This window comes from Panthera uncia, chromosome D1 (assembly GCF_023721935.1).
Source record: "Panthera uncia isolate 11264 chromosome D1, Puncia_PCG_1.0, whole genome shotgun sequence".
Lineage (NCBI taxonomy): Eukaryota > Metazoa > Chordata > Mammalia > Carnivora > Felidae > Panthera > Panthera uncia.
The window spans coordinates 48,364,208-48,378,704 of NC_064808.1; the positions used below are offsets into that span (position 1 = coordinate 48,364,208).

Sequence of the window (14,497 nt, forward strand, 5' to 3'; positions counted from 1 at the left end):
AATGCAGGTTTCTATAAAACAGATTTCTATATATTTTGTGTCCTGCAGCTTTACTGAATTCATTTATTAGGTGTAATAGTTTTTTGGTGGCGTCTTCAGGGTTTTCTGTATATAGTATGTCATTTGCAAATAATGACAGTTTTACTTTTTCCTTACCAGTTTGGATGCCTTCTATTTATTTTTGTCTGATTGTTGAGGCTAGGACTTCCAGTACTATGTTGAAAATAAGGGGCAAGAGTGAACACCCTTGTCTTGTTCCTGATCTTAGAGGAAAAGCTTCCACTTTTTCACCATTGAGTATGATGTTAGGTGTAGGTTCATCCTATATAGCCTTTATTATGTTGAGGTATGTTCCCTCCAAGCCCACTTTGCTGAGAGTTTACCGTGAATAGATGTTGAATTTTGTCAAATGTTTTTTCTGCATCTATTGAGATGATCATGTGGTTTTAATCCTATGTTTTGTTAATGTGATGTATATGTTGATTGATTTGTGGATATTGAACCATCCTGCATCCCTGGAATAAATCCCACTTGATCATAGTGAATGATACTTTTAAAGTATGGTTGGATTTGGTTTGCTAATATTTTGTTGAAGTTTTTGCATCTTTGCTCATCAGGGATCTTGCCCTGAGCCTTGACTTTTGACATAGATCAGGACTGTCCTGTGTGGTATCTCATGTGGTTTCCTCTTCTCTAATTTTGCCTCTCTTTGATTCGCTTTCTCTTCCAAACAAATGGGTTATCTTTTTTTCTCTTAACCCTTTAACGGGTTCCTATTGATCTTGTTAAAGTACAGAATCTTTAACCTGGCTTACATGGTGTGGGTGACATGACTCTACCTACCTTTGTTGCTTTCTCCATCACTCCCTCTGTGTTCCAGCCACAACGACTACTTGCTTTTCCTCTAAAATACTCATCTGCTTTTGCTTCTAGGACTTTGCATATACTTTTCTCCTTTATTGAATGTCTCCCTGACCCCTATCCCGTATATCCTCATTTTTAACTCTCTCTTGTAGGTCTCAACTTAGACATCATTTTCTCTCAGCATCCCTGAACCTCAAACTCAGACATCCCTCTGGTGTGCTCCCATGCCACCTAGGTTTGCTGAATATATTAAGCATCCTATTACTTTCTGATCTTCCACTAACTTTTCTGTCTTCCCTAATGCCCTATAACCTTCTTGAAGACAGGAAATTTTTATTGTTCAAATTTTTATTCCTAGTGCTGGTGCACTGACAATGTCAGTATATGTTGAAAGAATGAATGAGGTAGATATAAAGAAAGTACTTTAAATAAAGCAGGCCATTTCAGCAATAATAAGAATATCTTCTTTGGCACCTAGCTTGATTTGTTCTGTGCAGCCCTGTGTGGTTGTCAATGGCAGGTATTATTTTCTCTATAAGGAACTATATCTCAGGCAACTATACTCCAGGGATGTATATTAGTTTTCTATGGCCACTGTGACAAATGACCACAAACAATGCCTTAAAACCACACACAATTATTATTTCACAGTTCTCTATGTTAGAAGTCTTAAACTGGGCTAAAATCAAGGTGGCAGGACTGCATTTCCTTCTGGAGGCTCTGGGGGAAAATCCATTTCCTTGTCTTTTTCAGCGTTTAGAGACCACATTCCTTGGCTCAGTGGACCTTTTCTTTCATCTTCAAGGCCAGCAATAGTGGGTTGAGACCTTCTTACATCATATTACTCTGACCTCTTCTGCCTCTGTCCTCCATCTTTAAGGACCCCTTATAATTACATTGTGCCTTCTCAGGAAACCCAGGATAATCTCTCTATTTTAAGGCCAGCTGATTTGCAACAGGAATTCTATCTGCAACCATAAGTCTCCTGATATATAAAGTAGTATCCTTTTAGGTTCCAGGGTTAGTATGTGGACTTATTTGGGGAGTGGAGAAGGGAACATCATTCTGTCTACCACAGAAGCTCTATGGAAAAGAAATAATTTGTATAAGCCTTTATAGGATGAAAGGATTTCTACAGGCAGAGTTCAGGGGGTGACAATGTTTCAGACTGAGAGGGTGGCATAAGCCGCAAACAAGGTGAAAGAGTCAAGACATGGTTTTGGAATAGCATGTAGTCCTAGGTAACTAGAGTGGAGAACATCAGGGCTGTGGTAAATGGGTAGGGAGGTAAGTAAGGGGAGAGGAAATTAGAGAAGTAAACTCCAGACTGGAAGACCCTGAATGGTAGGCTGAGAAATTTGGAATTCTGTCTTTATAGTGGAATGCCTCTGAAGGCTTTTGAAGAGAAATGTCATGATCTTCTGTGCTTTAGAAAAGTAATACTTCTAGTGATATGTAGAGTGACTACATGTTAGAAGGTTACTGAAAAAGTTCTAGCAAAAGGTAATAAACAGGCCAGTGAGAGTGGAAATGAGGGGCCAAATTAAGGGGACTTGATGGAGGGGGGAAAAAGTCCTAGGCTGGGGGCACCTGACTGGCTCAGTCAGAAGAGCATGTGACTCTTGATCTCAGGGTTGTGAGTTCGAGTCCCATGTTGGGTATAGAGGTTACATAAATGAGTGAATAAAAACTTTAAAACAAAATCACATGCTGTTTTCAGGGTTTCCTTGATAGCAAACAGCCAACTCTGGGTAGCAAAAACTTGGAGAAGGTGACAGAATTTATTGGAAAAGTATGGGGTAGGTCACAATATCAAAAGAATAGCTGAAGATCCAGGTTTTAGAGTGGGAACCAGAGCAGCTCTGGGGATTTAGAGGAAGGAACAAATGGACAGTCTCTTCAAGGACTGATGCTAGAATGAATTAATGTGAAAAGTTTTCAGATCTGGCTTTGCTGCATTCAAGACCGAGTCTTAGGAGAAAGTACAGTTACCCTAACTTGGATCCTGTATATATCACTGAATCAGTCACTGCAACCAAGGGATGGAGTGTGATGATTGGCTATGGGCCATGTGGCCACCCTTGAAGGGGAGAGGTGAGGGGATGCATAGCCTCACTGTAACCTTTGCGTTATGAGCAGAAAATAAATTTGTTCCCCCAAAGGAAAACTAGGTAAGAGCAGTGAAGGAGAAGAAAGAACTAAAGATGAGTTGGGAAGACTTATAGCCCAAACTATAAGGAAGGTTATGATATCAACCAAGATAAAAACACAGAAGAGGAGAAAGAAGATGAGACTTTGGGATTGAGATCATGAGTTCAGCTTTGAATTTGGTTGAGGTGCCATCAGAACATGTTATGTATGATCTACAACAACAATAGGAAACTTGGGTATTGAAGTCAGGAACAAGGACACAAGTTTGGAAGTCATTTGGTTGGAGGTAAGAGTAAGGGCCATGGGGAAAGATGAGATCAGATTCGTAAGGCGCATCATACTGTGTGGCAGTAGCCTGCAGTCTTTTGCTGGTCTGAATTCTGTGCTAGTCCTGAATGGTGTTATAAGAAACTGTTTCATTCTCTCCATGCTTTACTTTTGGATTCAGAACTTGATGGCTCCTCTGATTTTATAAAACTTAAAAGTTCCAACTTGAACTTCCATTTTTCTAGCATCTTAGAATCTGCCATCCCCAACTTCTCCAAACCTGGCTGCTCATGCAGCTTTTCCTTATCCTGGGCCAACTAGGACCTGGAAGAGTGAATTTAAGGTTAACTTCATTAACGGCAAGACCTCTAAGTGGAAATGCCTAGATGATACTGGTTTTCATGTGAAAAGTCAAGATTAGAGGTAGAGTTTGGGCATCATCTATGTAGAGGTGGTGGTTTAATTTGTGATACTGGGTTAGCTTCCTGAAGGCATGACTATAAGAATGAAGTGAGAGCCCAAGGATCGATCCCTCAGGAAAACCATGTGTTTAGGAGGTGGATGGGGGAAAGTGAGCCAAGATCAGAGATCCAAGGGATGGTTAAAAGAAGTGGGAGGAATTACGAATGTCTCAATGGCCAAGGGAAGAGAACATTTCAAGGAAAGGATAGTTCACAGTACACAGAAGTCGAGAAGAATGAGATGTGAAGAAAAGATTCTTGGACTTGAGTAAAGTATCATTGATGATTTTCACAAGTTGTGGTAAAATGATGGAGTGGAAGCCAGATTTCTAGAATATGGGAGAAAATGCATGGTGAGGAAATGGGGGCCAATTAAACTAACACATATTTATTGAGCACTTGCAATGTTCATGGCACTCTGCCTACACCATCCTGAACTTATCAGTGCCTTCCATGACTATCAAACCAAAGTGAGACAATGAGGAATCTATGAAAACATTCAGAAGATGTAAGGTGGGCCATGATTAATTGCCTAATACATGATATGGACAATAGGAATATATTTGTTCATAGGTAAAAGAGGATGCTTTAACTTAGATTCTGAGAATGCTTCACTTGCCTGTTTCTGCTTCTAGCCTAGCAATTCCTTTTAAAATTGGGGTTCTGGTTTTCTAGGAGTTAGGAAACATAGTCCAGATTGTTTCATTAAGTAAAAACCAAAATGCCCTGGGGACAGTCCAGAGAAGTAACATGTGCAGCCCAAGAGTAAGAGCTTTGTGATAAACACATAGGCTTTTTTTTTCTTCCAAGTTTTTATTTAAATTCCAGTTAGTTAACATACAGTGTAGTATTAGTTTCAGGTCTAAGACTTAGTGATTCATCACTTAACATAGAAAACCCAGTGCTCATTACAAGTGCCCTCCTTAGTACACATCACCCATTCAACCCATCCTCCCATCCATCTCCTCTCCAGCAACTCTCAGTTCTCTATACTTAAGAATCTGTTTTATGGTTTGCCTCTCCTTGCCTCACCATGTTCCTCTGTGTCTTAAATTCCACATGTGAGTGAAATCGTATGGTATTTGTCTCTCTGACTTACTTTGCTTAGCATAATACTCTCTGACTGCATCCATGTTGTTGTAAATGGCAAGATTTTATTCTTTTTTATGGCTGAATAATATTCCGTTATATACATATACCACATCTTCTTTATTCATCAGTTGATGGACATTTGAGCTCTTTCCATAATTTGGTTATTGTTGATAGTGCTGCTATAAACATCAGGGTGCATGTATCAGTATTTTTGTATCCTTTGGGTAAATACCTAGTAGTACAGTTGCTGGATCATAGGGTAGTTCTATTTTTAACCTTTTGAGGACTCTCCATACTGTCCTCCAGAGAGGCTGCACCAGTTTGCATTCCCACCAACAGTACAAGAGGCTTCTCCTTTCTGTGCATCCTCACCAACATCTTTTGTTTCCTGTGTAGCTAATTTTAGCCATTCTGACAGGTGTGAGGTGGTATTTCATTGTAGTTTTGATTTGTATTTTTCTTACAATGAGTGATGTTGAGCATCTTTTCATGTGTCTGTTGGCCATCTGTACGTCGTCTTTGGAAAAATGTTTTTTCATGTCTTCTGCCCATTTTTTAACTGCGTTATTTGTTTTTGGGGTGTTGAGTTTTATAAGTTCTTTATATATTTTTAATACTAGCACATAAGCTCTCTTAGCTAGGGGTGCCCTAGCTTCCCCAGATGCCCCCCACAGAGGGGGGCATCTTGTTTTAATAGTAAGAATTAGGAGTTATGTAGAGCTGATGAGCAGTTGTGACAAGTCAGGACTCCTGTACTGATAGGAGGAATAGAGCTGTAAGAGGCCCAATAAATGTAAGATTTTAGCTGAATATGTAACAGACAGGCTTCTTCAGTTCATGGCTTTGAGGCCATTTAGTGTGGAAAAAGTAGAGCTCATGGTGGTTTTGTTTTCCTCCCACTGAGGTCTGTGAAAATGTTGCACCATCAGTTACCATCTTTTTTATTTATTTATTTATTTATTTATTTATTTATTTATATATTTTTTTGATATATGAAGTTTATTGTCAAATTGGTTTCCATACAACACCCAGTGCTCATCCCAAAAGGTGCCCTCCTCAATACCCATCACCCACCCTCCCCTCCCTCCCATCCCCCATCAACCCTCAGTTCTGTTTTTAAGAGTCTCTTATGCTTTGGCTCTCTTCCACTCTAACCTCTTTTTTTTTTCCCCCTTCCCCTCCCCCATGGGTTTCTGTTAAGTTTCTCAGGATCCATCTTAACACTGGAGGGAGAAACACTTTTTTGCTGTTAGTCATTAAGGTTTAAGTTTGTTACACTAAGGATAAAAACACAGGCTTCAGACTAGCTGATTAGAAAAATTGATGGCACCTCCATGAGGCCAGTATTGAATGTCATTTTTCCTTCAGGAGTGTTATATGGCCTCTGAGTGTTCTGGATTTTTAAGAAGAGAATAAGTAGCTTCCGTTAAATCCTGCTTAAAACCGGTCCCAAACCAGTTCTCCATCTTCCAAGTAGAACCTTGTCTGCCTATGAGTGTGATGCAGTGCTTCTGTCTCAAAGAAAATAGTCCTGCCTTTATCCTTGAGCCTCATCTTATTTTTACAGACATGTACCTAGAACTGTCCAGTTAAATTGGGACTCAAATCCAGGTTTTCTAAACTGGAACTCGAGCACTATGCTTTAAGAATTGCATAGAGGGGTGCCTGGTTTGCTCAGCTGGTTGATGTCCAACTCTTGGTTTCAGCTCAGCTCATGATTTCACAGTTGATGAGTTTGAGCCCTGCATCAAGCTCTCTGCTGACAGCATGGAGCCTGCTTGGGATTCTCTCTCTTCCTCTCTGCCTTTCTCTCTCGTGCGCATGCGTGCGCGCTCTCTCTCTCTCTCTCTCTCTCTCTCTCTCTCTAAATAAACTTTTAAAAAAATTGTATAGAATGCTATCAGAAGTCGGGGGACTTCAGTCATAGTTCAAGTGCTGACATTAACTAGACATAAGAATAAATGTGGAATTCCCCCTCTGTGGGCTTCAGTTTCTCTGGTCTAGGTGATTGATTCAGAATGACCTAACTCTGAAATGTTAGGGCATATCTTCATTTCTGCACAAATATATGCAGCCTGGTGATTCCAGGGTTGGCCTAGTAGCATATTTTTCCCTGGTTAAGGCTAATGGGCCAGCATATTTTCTTTTAATGACCTTGCTTCAAAGAAAAGTGGCTTGTAGTAATGGGTAATAAGAGTAATGGTGAAATTTCTTAGAGATTGAACTGAAACTGAAAGCTGAAACATCTGGGTCTGGTCCCAGTATTGACCATAATTCATTGTGAGACCTTGAGCAAACACTTGATCTTTTCTAGGCCTTAGTGTCTGCATTTGTAAAATCAGAACACTGAACTAACATACCTAGTCATCAGCTATGCAATTCCATAATCAATTCCTAGAATACTTATCTGTTGCTGTTGGACTTCCTATTCTAGGATCCAGACAGATCATAGTATTGTCTATATTCATTGCCCAGCAGTATTTACCATTAAATGGCTGGGTTGTCTGATATTTCTAAGCAGAGCACAGACTGTGACTTCTGACCAAGAAAAACGTTTGCTGCATCAGCTCCGAGAAATCACCAGGGTCATGAAAGAAGGAAAATTCACTGACAGACCCACTCCAGAGAAAGAAGCTGAGGAAGCCCCTTACATGGAAGACTGGGAAGGTAAACAATGTCTTATCATTTCTTGGTTAGCTGTCAGCCCAGAAAAGAGCTCTTACAAATTTTTAAAAAATACAACGTAGGGGTGCCTGGGTGGCTCAGTCAGTTGAGTGTCCAACTCTTGATTTCGGCTCAGGTCATGATCTCATAGTTAAGTGGGTTTGAGCCCCAGCATTGGGCTCTGTGTGGACAGTGTGAAGCCTGCTTAGGATTCTCTCTCTCCTTCTCTCTCTCCCTGCCCCTACCCAGCTTGTACTCTGTCTCTCTGAAAATAAATAATAAATAAAAACCTAAAAAAACATATAATGTAAATACAATAAAATTCACCAGTTTTAAGTGTGTGGTTGGATGAGTTTTGACAAATGTGTCAGGTGGTATGATTATACCACAATCGTGATAACGTTAACATCTTCTCAGTAAGTTCCCTCCCCCTTGGCAACTAATCCCTTACTCTGCCCTGGCAACAACTTAACCACTTTCTGTTCCTACAGTTTTACCTTTTCTATATAAATGGATCATATTGCACATGTGCTTTTGTTTCTGGCTTCTTTGATTTAGCATAATGCTTTAGAGATTCACATATTGAGTGTATCAGCACTTTTTTAAATTGCTGAGTAGTATTCTGTTACACGGATATACTGTGGTTTGTTTCTCCAGGCACTAGTGTAGGAACATATGGGTTGTTTCCAGCTTTGAGCTGCTATGAATCAAGCTGCTATCAACTTTTACATACAAGTCTGTGGACGTATGTTTTTATTCCTTTTAAGTATATACCCAGGAATTAGGTTTCTGGGTTTTTATTTAAAAAGTTAAGTGTGTATTGAACATTTTTAGAAACTGTCAACCTGCTTTCCAAAATAGCTTCGCCATTTTGCCTTCGGCCAGCAACGTATGAGTATTGTAGTTACTCCGCATCCTTGGTAACACTTGGTATTGTCAGTCTTTTTAATTTTAGCCATTCTAGTGAATGAATGGTGGTATCCCACTTGTGATTTTAATTTGCATCTCCCCAGTGATGATGATGATGATGATGATGAGCATTTTTTAATGTGTTTATTTGCCATCTCTATATCATTAGTGAAGTGTCTGTTCACATTGTTGGCCAGTTTTTTCATTGGGTTGATTGTTTTTATTGAGTTGCAAGAGTTCTTTACATATTCTGGATATGTTTATTATCAGTTATGTATTTTACAGATATTTTCTCCTAAACTGTGGTTTTGCTGTTTATTTTCTTAGTGGCATCTTTCAAAGAGTAGAAGTTTTATTTTGATGTTCAGCTTATCATTTTTCTTTTATGATCTTTGCCTAACTGAAGGTTTGCCTTCTATGTTTTTCTTCTAGAAAAGTAGTTTTAGCTTCTGTTTAGGCCTATGATCCATTTCGAGCTAGTTCTTCTATCTTGTGTGAGGCATTAGGACTGAGGTTAATTTTTTTCAAGTTTATGTCCAATTATTCCTACTTATTTTGTTACATTTAATTACTTTGGCATGTTGATATTCAGTTGACTGCGTATGTGTGGGTCTATTCTGGATTCGCTTTTTAAGAATTCTTTTATTCAAGTATAATTAATACACAGTGTGATTAGTTTCAGGTGTAAAATATAATGATTGAACAATTCTGTATGTTATTCAGTGCTCACCATGATAAGTGTACTCTTAATTCCCTTCACCTATTTCATCCATTGCCCGCCCACCTTTCTGGCAACCACCAGTTTGTTCTCCCTAATTTAAGAGTCTGTTTTTTTGTTTCTCTTTTTTATTTGGTCATTTGTTTTCTTAAATGTCACATGTGTGAAATCATGTCTATACTTAAACCAGTATCACAATGTCTTTATCACTGTGTCTTTATATTAAGTCTTGAAATCCAGTAGTGTAAATTCAACTTTGTTTTTTTCCTTTTATTACAGAATTATTTGGTTATTCTAGCCCTTCATTTTCACATAAATTTAGGATCAGTATGTCAATTTCTATGAAAAAGCCCAATGGGATTTTGATTGACATCACATTGAATCTTTAGGTCAATTTGGAAGAATTAACATCCTGGCAATACTGAATCTTCAAATCCATGAACATTTTATATTATACCATTTATTTGATCTTTAATTTCACAGCAGCATTTATAGTTTTCAGTGTATAGGTCTTGCACGTGTTTTGTAAACTTGTGCTTAAGTAGTTCCTATTTTCGGTGATAGTGTAAAATTTCTAATGGCTTACTGCTACTACCTAGAAATACAATTTATTTTTGTATTCTGACCTTGTTTCCTATAACCTTTTTAAACACACTTAGTTGTAGTAGCTTTTTTTTCTCTTTAGATTTCTTAGGGTTAGATTTTGTAGAATTTTCTACATAGAGAATCAAATTGTGAATAAAGACAGCTTTACTTCTGAGTTTCCAATCTGTACGTCTCTTATTTTTCTTGCCTTATTGCATTGGTTAGAAACTCTAGCACAATACTGAATAGAAGTGGTGAGAGCAAACATCCTTGCTTTCCTGATATTAGGGGGAAGCACTCACACATTCTCCATTAGTGTGATGTGAGCTGTTTGTTGGTTTCTCACGGATGCTCTTTTTCAGACTGAGGAAGTGTCCTTCTAGTGTTACTCTGCCAAGAGTTTTTAATCATGAATAGATAACAGAATTTTTGTGAACACTTTTTGTCAACTGAGATCATATTATTTTTCTTTTCATCTGTTAATCCAGTGAATTACATTGATTTTTTGAATGTTTAAACAACTTTACATTCCTGGGATAAACTCTACTTTGTCATGATGTTCTATATGGCTAGATTCAACTTGCTAAGGACTCTTTATTTCTGTGTTTAGGAAAATTGGTCTATAGTTTTTCATTCTTGTAATCTTTTTGGTTTTGATTTCATGGTAATGCTGGCCTCATAAAATGCATTGCAATGTGTTCCTTCTTTTATTTTCTAGAAGACTTTGCATAATTGCTATTTTTTTTCTTAAGTATGGAATTTTCTGATGACACCATTGGGGCCTAGAGTTATCTTGGTAAGATTTACATAACTATGAATTTAATTTCTTTAATAGATACAGTGCTGTTCAGGTTATTTCTTCTTGACTGAGCTTTGATAGTTTATTTCTTTCAAGGAATTTACGTATTTCATCCAAATTGTCATATCTATTATTAGTATAAAGTTGTTTATATTACCTTATTATTCATTTAATGTATGTAAGATCTGTAGCGATGTTCTCTGTTCTGTCCTGATACTGGTAATTTGTTCTTTCTCTAATTTAAATTTTTTCTGGTCAGACTGGTGACAGGTTTATCTTTTCAAAAAACTATGTTTTGGTTTCATTTGTTGTTGTTTTACTACTTTTATGTTTCCTGTTTCATTGATTTCTGTTCTTTACTATTTCCTTTCTTTTGGTTTAATTCACTATTTTTTTTTCTAGTTTCTTAAGGTGAAAACCTAGATCCTTGATTGATTCCCCTGCCCCAACCACTTTGGCTATTATTAATGACCTCTCTCTCTCTCTCTCTCTCTCCCCCTCCCCTCCTTCCCTCCTTCCCTCCTTCCCTCCTACTTCTGGTTCTTTAGTTGTACATTTGTTAGACCTTTGATATTGTCCTTACAGGTCAATATCAATGTATGGTCCGTTCTTTTTTTTTTTCATGTTGTGCTTAATTTTGAATAATTATTCTTACTGTGCCTTTAAGTTTGTTAATCTTTTCAGTAGTATATGATCTGCTCTCCATCTCATTTAGTGTATTTTTAATTCAGATATTCTTTCTAGAAGTTCCATTTGGATCTTTTTTATAGATTTCATTTTCCATTCTTATATATTCATATAGTCTTCTACCTTCTTAAAAATATGAGGCATATTTGTAATAGCTTTTTAACAGTCTTGGCTGCTGATCTTATCTTCTGGGTCTGTTTCTAGTGAATAATTTTTCTCCCTGCTATGGCCCCTTATTTCATTGCCCTTTTTGCATGCCTGCTAAATTTTGACTGGATGATAGATATTGCCAATTTTACACCGTTGGATTCTGTATTTTGTTTTAGTACTTTACATAGCTGTTGGACTTACTTTTAACACACAGTTAAGTTACCAGAAATCCATTAAAATACTTTTAACACAGTTAAGTTACCAGATTCCTTCAGGCTTGTTTTTAAGATTTGTGAGAATGGGTCCAGAGCAACCTTTACTCTGGCTAATTTAGCCCCACTAGTAAGGCAATAACCTCAAGATTCTGTCTGATGCTTCACAATGTCTTTGTACTCTGGCTAGTAGGAACATGAACTATTCCCAGCTATGTATGAGCTCTAAGAATCTTGAGGCCTTTCAGTAGTTTTTTCCTGGCCTTGGGTAGTTCCTTCACATAGATGCACAGATCAGAACTCCATTAAAAGCATGAAGAGTTGTCTCTGAAGATCCCTGGGGATCTTTCTCTGCAAAGCTTCTTTCTTTCTAGTATTCTTCCCTGTAAATTCTAGCTGCCCTGGTCTCCCTAAATTGTAGTCTATCTTCCCAGCTCAGTGAGACCACTGGGCTCGGTTTCCCTTTTCTCAGGGATCATGCTACACTACTTAGTAATGCTTGGAAATCAGTGCGTCATATTTTTCATCTGGTTTTCTAGGTGTTTAAAGAAAAGGGTCCCCTTGTCTCCATCATTGCTAGAGCTGAAGAGCCTACACATTTAACAGTGAAGTGATTCTGGATATACTAAGTTAGGGATAGAGAAGAACCTTGAAAAAATAGAAAAAATGGTTGTGAATATGTACTGGCTTTTTAGCAGGAAAGGATTTCTTCAGCATAAAAGTATTACAAGACCCATTCATAATAAAAACTTTCAGAAAACTAGGAATAGAGGGGAATTTAATCAACTGGATAAAGAGAATCTACAAAAACCTACAGGTAGCATTATGTTTAATGATCAAAGATAAATGCTTTCCCCCTGAGATTGGGAACAGGCAAGGGTGACTACTCTTATTCAGCATAATCCAAAAAAATAGGTAGTGTAGTAAGGCAGGTGAGGGAAATAAAAGGCATACAGATTAAAAAGGAAGAAACAAAACTGCTCCTCTTTGAAGATTACGTGATTGCCTTTGTAGAAAACCCCAAGGAATCCATTTTTAAAACTGCCGGGGTGCATTCGCATGTGTTAGATTACAAGATAAAAATACAAAAATCTTTGTATTTCTACATAATAGCAAAGAACATGTTGATATCAATTTTATTTATATATTTTTGAAAGTTTATTTTGAGAGAGCGCGCATGAGCGAGAGGCCAGAGAGATGGGGAGAGAGAGAATCCCAAGCAGGCTCTGCATTGTCAGCACAGAACTCATGAACTGTGAGATCATGATCTGAGCCGAAATCAAGAGCTGGAGGTTAACCAACTGAGCCACCCAGGCTCCCCTGGAAAAGATTCTTCTAAAATGTTTACGGAGGAGCAGAGAAAATAGAATAGCTAAACAATTTTGGAAAAATTGGAGGAATTAGTTTACCTGATTCCAACACTTATTATATAGGTATAGTAATCAAAACTGTGTGATACTGGTATAGGACCAGACACCTAGATCAAAGAACTGAGAACCCAGAACCACATAAATATGTACAGCTGATTTTTGACAAAGTTACAAAACCATTTCAGTGGAGTTAACAAATGGTGCTCTAGCAACTGGATATCCGTAGCAAAAAATAATCCTCAAACCAAGGTCTACATGTTACACAAAAATTAATTAAAAACGGGTCATCAACATAAATGTAAATGGTAAAACTATAAACCTTTTTTGAAAAAATTTGCCTAATCCTAGGCATCCTAGAAAATCCCAAGGATTTTCTAGAGTTTTTAGGCTTGACATCATAAACACAATTCATAAAAGGAAAAATTGATAAGTGGATGTCATCAAAATCCAGAACTTTTGCTCTGCAAAAGACCCCGTTAAGATGATGAAAAGTCATGCTACACAGTGAAAGAAAATATTTGCAGATCACATGTCCAACGAAGAACTTATATCTAGAGTATATAAAGAACTCTCAAAACAGGGAAAAATAAACAATCCAGTTAGGAAATGGGCAAAAGATATGAACTGACTTGCACCAGAGAGGAGATACACAGATGGCAGATGAGCACATGAAAAGATGTTAAACATCATTATCCACTAAGAAAATACAAATTAAAATCACAATAAATACCACCACACATCTAGCAGAATGACTAAAGTAAAAAAACAGTAACAACACCAAATGCTGACAAGGATGTGGAGAAACTAGATCCACTGTGCAACCTGAAAGTTGCACTCCTGGGCATTAACCTCAGAAGTGAAGACTTATGTTCACATAAAACTTGTACATTAATATGCACAGCAGCTTTATTAGTAGTAGCCCCAAACTGCAAACAACCCAGACATCCTTCACCAGGTGAATGGTTACAAACTATGGCACATTGATACTTTGGTATACTACTCAGCAATAAAAGTAAATTATTGATATATGCAACAACCTGGATGAATTTCCAGATAATTATACTGAGTGAAAAAGGCTAATTCCAAAAGGTTCCATACTGTGTGATTATAGGACATTCTTGAAATGGCAAAATTATAGAAATGGAGAACAGATTGGTAGTAGTTGGCTGAGGTTGAGGAGGAAATGGGGCAGGAGGGACTAGGTGTGGCAATAAAAGGGAAAGGGAAATATAAGGAATCCTTGTGGTGATAGAAATGCTCTGTATATTAATTTCATCGATATTAATATACTGATTGTCCTATTGTAGGATAGTTTTGCAAGATACCATCATTGGGAGAAGCTGGGTAAAGGGTACAGGGGTTTCTATATTTCTTATAACTACATGTGAATCTACAATTACATTTTTTAAAAGCAGTGAGAGGATGGAGAACTGTCATGCTACTGGAAGTCGAAAGAAAGCTGGAGTTGCCATACTTATATCAGACAAACTAGATTTTAAATTAAAGGCTGCAACAAGAGACGAAGAAGGGCATTATATAATAATTACAGGGTCTATCCATCAGGAAGA

The 14,497-nt window shown here is 37.6% G+C and overlaps 1 protein-coding gene across 1 annotated transcript in view; it reads left to right on the plus strand.

Moving 5' to 3' along the window:
• Positions 1-14,497, plus strand: part of RIC3 (RIC3 acetylcholine receptor chaperone) — a 64,640-nt gene that overhangs the window by 38,150 nt on the left and 11,993 nt on the right. The window contains exon 5 of the mRNA XM_049650706.1: positions 7,357-7,502. Within this exon, the coding sequence (XP_049506663.1) occupies positions 7,357-7,502 (146 nt within the window). The remainder of the gene's footprint in view (positions 1-7,356; positions 7,503-14,497) is intronic.